General features: G+C 47.0%; 1 protein-coding gene across 4 annotated transcripts in view; it reads right to left on the reverse strand.

Annotated features, from left to right (window-relative positions):
- ARHGAP6 (Rho GTPase activating protein 6) overlaps positions 1-13,105 on the reverse strand; it is a 484,849-nt gene that overhangs the window by 29,734 nt on the left and 442,010 nt on the right. For all 4 annotated transcript variants that reach the window (XM_038586811.1, XM_038586813.1, XM_038586812.1 and 1 more), the window contains exons 7-9: positions 10,850-11,000; positions 9,457-9,605; positions 2,131-2,310 (exon numbers count right to left, since the gene is read on the reverse strand). In XM_038586811.1, coding sequence (XP_038442739.1) covers positions 2,131-2,310; positions 9,457-9,605; positions 10,850-11,000 — 480 coding nt within the window. The remainder of the gene's footprint in view (positions 1-2,130; positions 2,311-9,456; positions 9,606-10,849; positions 11,001-13,105) is intronic.

The following is a 13,105-nucleotide window of genomic DNA, read 5'->3' on the forward strand; positions in this document are numbered from 1 at the left end:
GGTGACCAGGAAAGGGCTGGCCAAGAAGTGAAGACCACAACAGGGGAGCACCAATATGAGCTACTCCCCGAGAGACTCTCGACATCGGTGTCTCCCGAGAAAACAGCAGGTGCAGCGCATGTTTGGAAGATGCTGGGAAAGGGTGGAAGATAATGTTCTGCTGCTGTTTTCTGTAGCCTGGGCAGCAGGAAATGGTGGCCAGGTAGGGCTGTGTTAGCATCCCGAGTGGAAAAGAAATGCCTGAAGGTTTGTGGTTTCAGCTAAAGAACTTGGCCTAGCATATAGAATGTGGAGGACAGAATTAAGATTGGGGAGAGGTATTATTTTGTTTAAAAAAAAATCCAGAGAGCATGAGGTCATGCCGAGACTACTTGGCAAGATGACGGGTGACTTAAAACTTGAAGAAAATGTTGGAAAGTTCAGTTATTTGATTCATCCTAGTATGTGATTAATTATGAGGATTTGGGCTGAAGTGTGAAACTTATATGCAGGCAATGACTCACTCCACATTTTTCGAGAGCTTCTTGTTTGCCGACAGGCTGGGCCCGTGCTTCAGAGACTCAAAGAGGAGCAGGATACCGTTCTACCTAATTATTGTACTAATTCTGAAAGCTTGTCTAAAAAACAAAACGAAACAGTGAGTGTTTCACTGTGGGTAAACCCATTTTCTCTTCTTCCTCGGCATCCAGAAGGAACCCATTTCCCAGCTTCCCTATAGCTAAGCATGGCTTGTGCAATGGGATTTGAGTGGACATGATGGATGGCCCTTCTGGGTTGGGCCCATGAAATCCTAGGGGATTGCAGAGTCTCAAGACGTGAGGAGCTGAAGTCCCTAAATCGTTAGCTGCAAAGCTGTCTGACAAACATCTGATTACACTTTACGTCAACAAGATATTTATGTCTGTTGTGCCGAAGTACTGAGATTTGGGCCAGCTCACGTTGCCTAACTAAGAAAATTATTAATTAACATTCACATCGAATTTACAGGCTGCAGAATGCTTTCACATATCAAATGATTCTGGGAAGCACCCTGGGAAATAGGCCGTGCTTTCGGTTTTCCCATTTCACAGACGCTGACACCGATGCTTATCGGGCGCTGAGTTACTTGGTCACGATCACACAGGCAAGACACAGAGGGCAACAATTCTAAAGCACTGGCTCTCAAATTTACAAAAAAAAAAAAATCATTGGTGAGAGACCAGCATGGAAAGAAATCTAATGCAAGGCAATTAATAAGTGTAGACAAAATACTAAGGAGATTCAAAAGAGGGAACTAACATGCTTGGTTGGAGAAGCCACTCAAGGCTCCAGTGGAGGAGGTAAGATTTACGGTGAGCACTTGTGAACTGACAGGAGAAATGGGAGAGGAAACCTGGAGAAAGTTCCTGTAAATTCTGACATGCGATAGGAGTGGAGAACAGAAATAGAAGAGACTTGGCATCTGTTCTCATGTTTCAAGGAAAGTTGGAGCAAGCAGGGCAGTTTTTTGAAGGAAAACAGGAACTGGTAATTCAATACAAATAAAAAAAATATTTATTGAGTGCCTGCCAGATGAAGGGCCTTCCAAAAGCATACAGAGGATACAGAGAGGAGATAACGAGAGCACAGCCCATGTTTCAGATGGATTTTTAAACTATGGAGGGAAACAGTCAGAAATGACTAACACAATGTTGAGTAAGATAAACATCAGTAGGAACAGTATTGGGGTTCAAGGGACAGAGAAGTGACACGAGAGGGAAGACTTCAAGATTGACCTCGGAGGAGGTGCCATTGGTGGGGGTGGTTACGCATTACTCGGAGTCACAGGGGCCACAGATAATTCCCAAGAGAAGGGTTTGATCGATATTTTGAGCGAGGACCTCACTATGAAAATAATTAAATGACTCCAGAACGTGACCGTGGTTTAGGGGACAACAAAATGAAATTGACAATTGGGATACGTGTGTTTTAACGTGAGGTCACAAACTTCCAGTGACGTCACAGCTCCGTATGTTTCTATTTCTACTGAAAGTGCCTGCCTTCCAAGGTATTCAGGCAACGACCAGCACCACGGGCCAGGGAGGGCGTGCAGGAGTTTCATCATGCCACCCAAGAGCGTCACGACGCAGCTTATTGGGAAGAGCCACTTACCATGAACAGGGCTTCATAATTTTCAATCATTTTCTGTACCACAGCGATGATGGCCGTGCTCTCCTCAGCCCGGGCTGAGCTCTGGACGGTGAATTCTTTGTCTGATGATTTCTGCTTGTGCAGCAGGTTGGGTCCAAATATAGTGGCCAAGTTGAGAGAAGTCATTTTGTTCCCGGTGACCTGTAAGAGTGGACAACACAAGGACTGGTGTTATTTTTGCTCTTCAAACTGCTGGGTGGCTCAGTAATCAAGGGACCTTTTTCCTTTACCCTCCCCCCCCGCAAGGGCTCCATCACCTCTGGCAGAGTCCGTGGGGAGCACCAGCATTTTCCTTTTGCTTCATGTCTCGGATTGACTCTCATAGCTCGGCGGTCATGTCGACAGCATATATTTTTTAAAGATTTTATTTATTTATTGGAAAGAGAGAGAGAGAGAGACAGGGGGAGAGGGAGGAGTGGATTCCCCGCTGAGCAGGGAGCCCAACTCAGGGCTCGATCCCAGGACCCTGGGGTCATGATCTGAGCTAAAGGCAGACGCTTAACTGACTGCGCCACCCAGGTGCCCCTTGATAGCATATGAAGTACGATTTTACATCTCTAAGTTATTTGTTGTGAAACTGGTACTATATAAAATGTCTACCCTGCCTGCTTTTAAAAAATGCTGATGTCGGGCAGCCCGGGTGGCTCAGTGGTTTAGTGCTGCCTTCGGCCTGGGGTGTGATCCTTGAGTCCCGGGATCGAGTCCCACGTTGGGCTCCCTGCGGGGAGCCTGCTTCTCCCTCTGCTTGTGTCTCTGCCTCTCTCTCTCCCTCTCTCTGTGTCTCTAATGAATAAATAAAATCTTAAAAAAAATTTTATAAAAAGAAATGCCGATGTCCGTCCGTCCGTCCATCCATCCATCCATCCATCCAACCATCCAACCAGCCTGCCAGCCCTCCATCTATATCCCTGCATCCATCAAACCATCATCCCTCTACTAAATCACACACTCAGGACCTACCGTAGGCTACACAGTTTTCGCGGATTCTAATTATTTACAAGTTTTCCAACAATGACCACGGTACAGTCCTTATTTCAAAGAGTGCACTTTCCAGAGGGGAAATAAGCCTGTCAATCACAAGGAGCGAGTCCAGAGTATGAAGCCATCAACTCTGGACGCCCCAGGGACACTCCAAAGAGACGGCAACATTTGCACAAAACCATGAAGGAAGAACAGAGTTTGTCAGGCTGAAGAGCAGAGGAGCTGAGACAAGGGACAATTTCACAGTTGGAAGAACACCATATGCAAAGACAGAGACATGTAAAATACACCAAGGCACCCCCTAGTGTGGCAGAGGGTTCTGCAGGAAAAGGAGGCAAGGGCCATTGCCACATGTCCCCAGCGGGCACAACTGTCCCGGGTTAAGAACCACTGGTCTAGGCAAATTTTTCTTTCTCTTGTTGATATTAGTTGAAAATCTAGGAACACGGGGCTAAGTATAGGAACTGTAGCTGCTCAGTGGGGGTCCTAGGCCTGGGAAGATGCGCACAGCCTTTGAGAGGCACCTGGGTGCACAGCACAGAATTCGTGAGGCCTCATCACAGCCACGAGGTACTCCGGGCCCTACCTGTGTCCTGGGGAGCCCTGAGCTGGCAGCTAGTGGGCCCTGCGATCCCAGCGTGGCACAGGGCATGCGCTGTTTTTAGAAGGTGAGCCTGTTTTGGGGTCTCCTGCCAAGTGAAATGCTTTCACGTGGTAAACACTGGGAATTTTCATGGAAGTCCTCTTTATGTATGACTGTTCAATCATTTTGTCTTCGTTTTACTTCATTGATATACAATTGCCGTTTTTTTTTTTTCATTTGATTTTTCATTTCTCTTCCTGGAAATTTATGGCTTCCTGGAAATTTTGAGGATCAAATCAAATGTGTGTCATTTTCAAATCCATCCCTTTACAATTCAGGCACTTGGAGTGTTTCCCCTTCCCCTCTTAAACTCATAGCAGGGTTTTCCCTTTTTTTTTTTTTTTTGGTTAACATTCACAAATAGGAGAGTTTTGTTTTCTTCTAAAAGAATGTTTAGCACAAGGACAGTCCAGAACTCTGTTTCCGTTCCCTCCTTCTCCTGTTGCTATTCTGGGAACGCAATCCAATCCGTCTGTAAAATGGCACACAGATTCCAGCTGCAGAGTGTGCTGCTGTGGTTTGTTAACGCTTTTTTGTTTTGTTCTGATTTGTTTTCATTTTACCGTCTTTGAGATCGGAACTTGACTTGTGGAGCCAGACAGCCTCCACCTTGGCTGCTCGTGGTTCAGCATCTAGGTAGCTCTGTGTCTAGGTAACAGCACGTGCACTTGGGGTCAGTTCATTAGTTAATTATTAGCCAGCCAATTAGAGAAACAACTTTAGGGACGCCCTGGTGGCTCAGTAATTGAGCGTCTGCCTTCAGCCCAGGTCATGATCCCAGGGTCCCGGGATCGAGTCCCACATCGGGCTCCCCGCAGGGAGCCTGCTTCTCCCTCTGCCCATGTCTCTGCCTCTCTCTGCGTGTTTCTCATGAAAAAAATAAAGTTTTTTTAAAAAATTAAAGGAACCACTTTGTCCTCGCTAAAGAAGCATCCTAGATCCTTTCTAAACCTAGTATGAGTCCTTCACATTTATTACAAGTCTAGCACCTACAGGCACCCAACCAGGAACTTTCCACAGGCTATTTTGATTCTTTTGCACTATAAGCTCACGAAGCAGCTGGGCTGTTGTCCTTTTTTACAGACAGGGAAGTGATGCCCAGAGCCTGGAGCCAGGAGGCGGGTGGAGCCGGAAAGCCACCCTGCATCTTCCTCCGGAACCTGTGCCTCCCACGGGTCAGCCTCCCCGGTGGCCTCTGTCAGTGTGGGGCAATGAGAAGACTAAACTTTAAAGCGGGGCCGGGATCGGGGTGAGGAGAGTGAGGTACTGGGCCTGCTCCAGTTCCGGAGCCGACCACCCATTTCCTGCAGGTATGCACCTCCTCAGAGATCTGTAAGCCAGCTTTCTGTTGGTGGCTTGGAACTTCTTTTCTGCCTCGTAGACCCTTTGAGGAACCGAAGGCCAGCTACGGGCCCTCTCACCAGCCAAGCGCATCTTCACACCACATTTCCCCTGCAATACCACGTCCAAGGGGTCTTGGACAACTGGAAAAACCACTGCCCGAGAGCTTTCAATTATGCTCCTGCAATATTCTCTCGAGAAGAAATGAAATCTTTCTTACATTTGGGAATTTCTCTTTTCCTCAAGGAGCAAAGCAAATAAAATGGAAAGAGACAAAGCAAACCCAGATAGTGCAACACCATGATTTGATTTTCCTAAGAAAAGCACTGATTGTCCCTCCAACAAATTTTCTCATGCCCTTCTTTCCAAAGTCTCTAACATCCTATTAGTCAATGATGCAGTAAGTTGGAAGTGCCAATCTGAAAGCAAATATGATGCTCATTTTCTAGAGGAGGGAGCTCAGTCAGACCTCCCCCACCCAACCTTGTTCTCTTCCCTCTTCCTCTATTTTGTAGACATAGGGTCATGCGGCAAGGCGCTGACACAGCGTGTGTGTGCCTCCAAACTACTTGATGCTCTGGCTCTGTTTCTTCGTGTTCCAAGCCATAACAACTACCCAGCAGGGAGAGAACACATCTGACTCCAACCAGCAGAGAGGGAAGAGAAAAAGTTGAAAACTGCTCTGTTGTTTTTTTTTTTTCTTTTAAAGATTTTATTTATTTATTCATGAGAGACACACAGAGAGAGGCAGAGACACAGGCTGAGGGAGAAGCAGGCTCCATGCAGGGGGCCTGATGCGGGACTTGATCTCAAGACCCCGGGATCACACCCTGGGCCGAAGTCAGAGGCTCAACCACTGAGCCACCCAGGTGCCCCAACTGCTCTGTTTCTTGAGTGTGTTTTACAGTTCGAGTTTTGCCTCACTGCAGGGCATCCACCCTCTATTCTCCCTGTGCTCATGCCAAGCCACCAATAAAATATTAAGCAAACAACCTTTCTCTGGCTCTCTCTCTGGCTCCTCTCCTTCTACTCTTAACTTCTACCAGAGGGGTCTTTAGCTAACCCCCATCCCTGCGCACTCCAAACTTCTCTGGCCCATGTTCACCACTTTCTCTCTGAAGCTCTGGAGTGACTCTGCACTGCCTTCCCTAATTCTATATTCGCCCCGTGTCCTCACCTCCTCCACCTCCGAGAGGTCACAGCCTCCCAGGAACAGTAAGGTGACAATTCCCAAACGACACTCACTTGTCTAGAGGAACTAGATATGTGCTCAGGATGGATGTGAGCCAAACACCGAGGCCACTGTTGCCTGGACAGTGACAATGTGAATTGCTGTCTTCCGCATGGCTGTGCACACACAAGCTTCCCAACTCGCTCTCTCCCTGCCTCTAACCGATCTACAGCATGGGGGTAGTGGAATCCTTAGTGGAATCCCTCCACATATTCGGGGCTTAAAGAAAAAAGCACCCACCTCTTACGAAGGCATTCAGCACTCTGTGAACACAGCCTAATTGCCCCCATACCTCATCGCGACCTTCCCACTCCACAGCCTTTACTCCGATCTCAGATGGCTGCGTGGGCTACCCGTCTGCCTGTGACTTCTCACCATTCCACCCAAGCCGCCTCTCCTCCTATTTCCCCTGCTGCCCCAACCTTTACCAGTCCTTCGTTTTGACTCAAGGTTTAGGTCAAGAGTGGCTAGAAACACTCGCAAACTCTTGCTTCCCTGTACAACGCTGCTGTTACCAGGATATTTTCATATTCCTTAGAGTAAACTTGTCTTCTGAGCCACGGTGCAGGGCCAGGTGAAGAATTTTATCCACAAAGTTCAGATAAGGAAAGTCAGGTTTAGGAAGGTTAACAGATTTCTTCAAGAACACATGGTCAGTTCGTTATAAAGTGACCGAGCACTCTCAAACAGGGGGGACTTTGCCCCCCTCCTACCACCCCCCACAGGATACTTGGAAACATCTAGAGATGCTTTTGGTTGTCATAACTGGGGTGCGGTGGGGAGCTGCTACTGGCGTCAAGTGTGTAAAGGCCGGGGATGCTGCTAAAGCATCCCTAATGCACAGGGCAGCCCCTCCAGCAGTTACCTGGTCTCAAATATCGATCATAGGGAGGCTGGGAAACCCTGAACTAGACCCCCCAGTGGAGGGGTTCTCCTAATTCCTGTTCCAGATTTCTGCTCTTAGTAAGCGAGACCAGTTTGGGTTTGAGCCACCGCTACGACTTTACTGGTCACTGGATCGACCCTACCACTATCCATATGACAGTTTTGTGTGAATTAGAAAAAGGAGCCCCTTCCTCAACATATTTTCCTGCCATCTTCTGGGATATTGTCTTACTAACCGTGCAGATCCACAGTGCCTGTGGGGTCCATGGCGCCGCCCCCAGAGTTGTGAAATGCACAAATGCGCAACCTGCGCAACCGTAAGTGGAGCTCCCTGTGGGACACTGGCTCAGTTACTTAACCCCTCTAGTCCTCAGCTTCCACCTCTGAAACATGGGAGCAACGGTATCTGCCTTGTGTAGTGGAGGATTAACTGTCACGCATGCAGCCAGCACGAGGTAGGAGACAGAGAAATGCTAGCTAGTATTCCAGCCTGCCAAGCTGGGTTTGTACCCATCCAAGAGGAGTTTCTTTTTTTTTTGGCACAGGCGATGGAGTCTTGTTCAGCATTTGGACGTGTATCTGAAAACAATTCTAAAAAAGCAAGAGTGACTTCAATTGGACTTTCTGCTTTCCTCAACGCCTCCTTGGTCACCTAAGACCTGACTACTGGCATCGTACTTCAGAAGCATCAGAGAAGCAACTGGCACGCCTTGGAACACAGACAGGGCTCTGCCTCTACCCAATCATTAAGCAGATGATTCTATAGCTTGTGTTCTATCTGTAGCTGATAAAGGATGACACCCAGACGGGTAATATAACCACTTAACAATTATGAGAATTATAGTATATCCCCGGAAGAGCTGTGTCTGCTGAAATCAGGTGTCAGTGCCATATTATGAAGCCTGAAGCCAGCAGAAGTTTCACTAATTATAACTACGATAGAGATACATGATACATGGCTAACTCAGGGAAGTTCCAATCTTATACCAGTAGCGAGGACGATGATAAGAAATGCAGAATTGCCTTTCTGGATCAAAGTGAAAAAATTAAAAAAATAAATAAATAATAAAAAAAATAAAAATTGACCATGATTTTTAGGAAGGAAAATTGATAAATACAGAACTGAATCCACAATAGAATGGAGTTCTACTTAACAAGAATTTAAAAGAAAAGTTTCTGGGGTGAGGTAAGTTTGGAATGCCTCTGGCCTCTTTGTGTTTGACTTGCAATGCTTGTTAGCATAGTAAAGGGTCTGAGATCACCCTGGGAATCCAAGGTCAAGGAGAAATTTGACTGCATGGTACCAAAAAGGGAAACAGATCTCTTGTTAAGGTGAAGATTACATAGGTTGCTTCCTAAATGGTCACCTAAAATTGAGGCCAGAGTCTCCCTTGTCCAAGGGTGGAATCAAAAAACATCCTAAAGAATATGTGTGGTGACCTAAGAGAACCAGAGTCTAGGACCTCAAATGGACAGGGAAGGGGGTCACACTAGGGCCTGAATGGGGACCAGATTCAATGGAAACAACCCAGAAGGACTCATGGGACTGTGCACAGAATCTGTCCAGCAGCTGACACCCTGTGGCATCGAGATGCATGGTGAGAGCAGATCAGACCTTCTAGTTCCTTCTCCACCTAATTTGGAAGCAGGACTGACTCTCCGTGGCATTAAGCCAGTCTATTTGAGGAAAAGGGCATAAGGAGAGAAAGGACCTCTCAAAAGGAGGACATTAGACTTCTAGCTACAGGGCAGATGGGAGCTTGAGGAACAAACTGGAAGAATAATGCGGTGACATCACATTTGCACTCCAAATTACGGAAGCGGATCAAATTAATTACAAGGACAGCCTTCCCCCCATCCCCATTACTCCGTTTCTCCATGGCTGTAAACACCTCTGTAGCTCACTGCTCGTCTTCTTCCCACAAATGGAAAGTCAAGGTCTTGCATGAGGCACCATCATGAAAAGGAGAGAACCGTTTAGAAGCATTCTTAGAACACAGGATGTTAATTGCCTACATGCTCTTAGGAACTGTACCTCCAGAGTAAAGCCTGCACTAGTTCTCATTCTATATCATCAGCTGGGTAGGGAAAGGGCAGGTGTCATTTCCTCCAAGCAAAACAGCCAATCAGGCTGATGGCCCACCCTTTCACCACCAGAAGCAAGAGGAGTCGCAGCATGTAGGGCCGCAGTGGGGGTGCATCATACCTCTTGCCCATCTTTGCTGACGTTGTCGTTGGCATGCCTGGCCACCATGGAGAGGAACTGCAGGAGACGGTGGAGCGTGTCGCAGTTACAGGGAGGTAGAAGGTAGATGAGGAGCTGCAGGGTGCCCAGCTGTTCCTCGGGCTCCAACACTAAGCAAGGCAAAAGGAGGCATTCTGAGTCAGGTACCACCACTCAGCTTCCAAGAAGGGGCCCCTGGTAACCGCTTTCAGAAGGGATTACTAGCCAGGCGAGTCACATGCCACGCCACCCATCCTCCCATCGGCTTGGCAGTCTAGCACACAGTCCTGCGGAGGACAGAAAGATCAAGAAGACCTGGGGAAATGTAACATCTAGAGTGAGATGATCATCCCGGGTAGAAAGGTGGCTTAGTTCCCCTTACTTTCTTCTCCCTCCCTTCCCTGGCATTACTCATCATTTACTTTGTGGGTCACAGTCCTTCATTGTCGGTAAATATTTACTAACAATGACTGGGAATTGGGGAACATTCGAAAAAGTTGAGTTTATAGCAGATTTGAGGCCCTCTTCTGTTGAGCAATATGCAGGAATCGACGTTTTGTTGGTGATGACCAAAGACACAGCACAGTGACAGCGTCTTTGCTCTCTTTCGTGATCCTGTCTCAAGTGTGGCATCGGAGGAAGAAATATACGGAGACTGCCACAGCCCTGGCCTGTTCCTCCTCCCCCTCGTCCTCCTTCTCTCCTCCGTGGGGTCTGTGTCCACAGCCCTGGAGCAGCCACACTGGAAGTCCTGGCCCCGGCCTCTGCCGTCCTGCTTTCCCTGGAAGGTTGCCTGCCCCCCTTCTCACTCTGGGTTCCTGTCTTTCCCTCCATCCTCGTACCAGAAATGCAAACTCATTTTTAGGCACGGACTGAATACAAACTCCTGCCATGACGCCAAAGCATCAATTTATAGCACTCTCTACTGGGCGAGGGTCACTTGAAAGCATCTCGAATTCTTATTTATTTCAACCGTCTTCTTGCTAATTCTCCCCATGGTAAATCTCAGAAAATTCCCCCAAATAGCCCACTCATGAGAGACCAATAAATAAGAGAACAACAACAAAAAAGGTTATTGGGAAAGGGGCGCCTGGGGAGCTCAGCCGGTTGGGCACCTGCCTTCAGCTCAGATCATGACCCCAGGATCCTGGGATCGAGCTTCATGTTGGGCTCTCTGCTGAACGGGGAGCCTGCTTCTCCCTCGCCCTCTGCCTGCCACTTCCCTTATTTATGCTCCCCCTTGTTCACTCTGTCAAATAGATAAATAAAATCTTTTTTTTTTGAGTTATTGGGAAACACATGCACAAGGTTCGATGAGTGAGTCAGGCATCCCAGTAATCCAGGGAACATTCCCACTAATGGCTGTATTACGCACAGAGAGTATTGATGAAGGCTGTGTATAGCTCCCTGGTGAGAAGGGGGTCCGGCATGTCCCTCAGGAACTCCTTCAGCAAGGCAGCCACATCATGAACGCTGTGCTCTTCCTCCAGAGACACATCGACCCCACGGTCAAATTCCTCGCGTAACTGGAAAAATAATGGTTTAAGTGCAGTCTTATAACATCACACCTCAATGTGCAGCACCCAGCCAACAAAGTGCCGTGACATGCAGTATCTAGTGTTGAGCTTACACAGGCACCGAAAAGGAGAAGAAAAGGACATGTCACCATGATCTACAGAGCCTATGCAACCCAGCCATGAAAAAAAAATATATATATATATACACACACACTATTAAATAACTATATCTGTAAGTTTCCTGTTAATGATGCAAGCAGAGGGCTTGATAATGACATCCAGAAGGTTGGGAGGAAGAGCTAAGGGGTTAGGTCAGCAGTAAATGTGGGAGGGAGGAATTAATCTATCATACAGCAGTTTTGCATGTCAGCGATCCTACCAGGTTGGAATTTTGACATTTTACAGAAATACTCAGCAAGAAAGCAATTTTTTCCCCCTGCAAATGATGAAATTAAAAACCCTGACAAGGGGACGCCTGGGTGGCTCAGGGGTTGAGCATCTGCCTTTGGCTCAGGGCATGATCCCCACGTCCGGGATTGAGTCCCACATCGGGTTCCTCGCAGGGAGCCTGCTTCTCCCTCTCCCTGTGTCTCTGCCTCTCTCTCTCTGTCTCTCATGAATAAATAAATAAAATCCTTAAAAAAAAAAAAACCCTGACAAGTCATTTGTGACTAAGTCTCAAAAGATGACAATTACTAAATAAAAGCTGTCTGAGATTTGTCAAAATAGTCTTATTAACAATTCCCAAAAGGATTCCCTGCCTTAATCACTACAGGAGGTCATTTATGACAACAGGAAAACAACAGTGAGAGGAAGGGAGTCCTAACTCTACAGCTTATGTCTGCGAGTGACAGCTCAACTTCTCCTACGTATTGTTTTCTGCTGTAGAAATAATTTTGTGAGTTCACGAATCCCCTCTATGCAATAAGTTTCTACAAGAGTTTATTGGTTCAGTCGCTCACTCATCCATTCATTCAGCTTCCTGTCTACCAGGCCAAGGTATAGGCTCTCAAAGTACACCAGGGAATAAGGAGACAACATCCTACCCTCCCCCAGCTCTCAGCCTAATAGAGAGACTGGTGAGCACCTGGTAATCCCACAAATGATTAATTAGCTGTTAATATTGTGACAACTGTCCTGAATAAAAACTGTAGGGTGCTGAGAAGTGATGTTCGAGATAAAATGGTGAGCGAGAGCATACTGCACACTGGAAGTCTAAGTCTCAATAACCACACATTGTATTTTGATTTGATAATCCTTCAATAAATCTCTATGCAAAGGTTTTCACTTCGGTGGATCCAGACATAACTGAGGAATAATTTCTGACACCGGCCACCTCTCCACCTGATGGGAATGACCATTACTGTCCTGAACTGCCCACGGATTCCAGGCAACTCATCATTAGTGTGCAGCGGGCAGCCAGAACCAAAAAGTCTTCACTTGGCACCACTCCCATCATTCGTGATCATTCAAACACGCCACGTTTCTGCCCTGAGCACACACATGAGGAAAGAATGGGCCGTGGAAAGAAGCTTAATCTAAATTGTGTGATCTTGAATTTAACACTGATCTTGAAATTAGACACGGGGCGAAGTGTGCGGTCTTGAATTAAGTCTCGTAATTTCTCTAAGCCTACAAAGAAGTGGGTGAAGGGGCCACTCTCACAGCTGGTGGGTGGAGTCAATAAGATAATGTTTTGAAAATAGTCTGTAGCTCTGCTCAGGCGAGAGGGCCCCAAAATGTTATTATCATGCTATTTTCCTCCTTCGAGCCCCGTTGCGAAATGTTAAATGTTGCTCAGTAGTCTCTTATGTGACTATTGGAAATAAAGAGGTCCCACCAAATAAACAGAAAAAGTAGTCCTTTTGGAAGCCCCTTTTATCTCAACGAAAAAAGAAGTATCAGGAAACATTTATTTCCATTAGTTTCTTTTTTTTTTTTTTTTTTTTTTTTTTTTTATGATAGTCACAGAGAGAGAGAGAGAGAGGCAGAGACACAGGCAGAGGGAGAAGCAGGCTCCATGCACCGGGAGCCCGACGTGGGATTTGATCCCGGGTCTCCAGGATCGCGCCCTGGGCCAAAGGCAGGCGCCAAACCGCTGCGCCACCCAGGGA

The sequence above is a fragment of the Canis lupus genome, chromosome X (assembly GCF_011100685.1).
Source record: "Canis lupus familiaris isolate Mischka breed German Shepherd chromosome X, alternate assembly UU_Cfam_GSD_1.0, whole genome shotgun sequence".
In the NCBI taxonomy this organism is placed as follows: domain Eukaryota; kingdom Metazoa; phylum Chordata; class Mammalia; order Carnivora; family Canidae; genus Canis; species Canis lupus.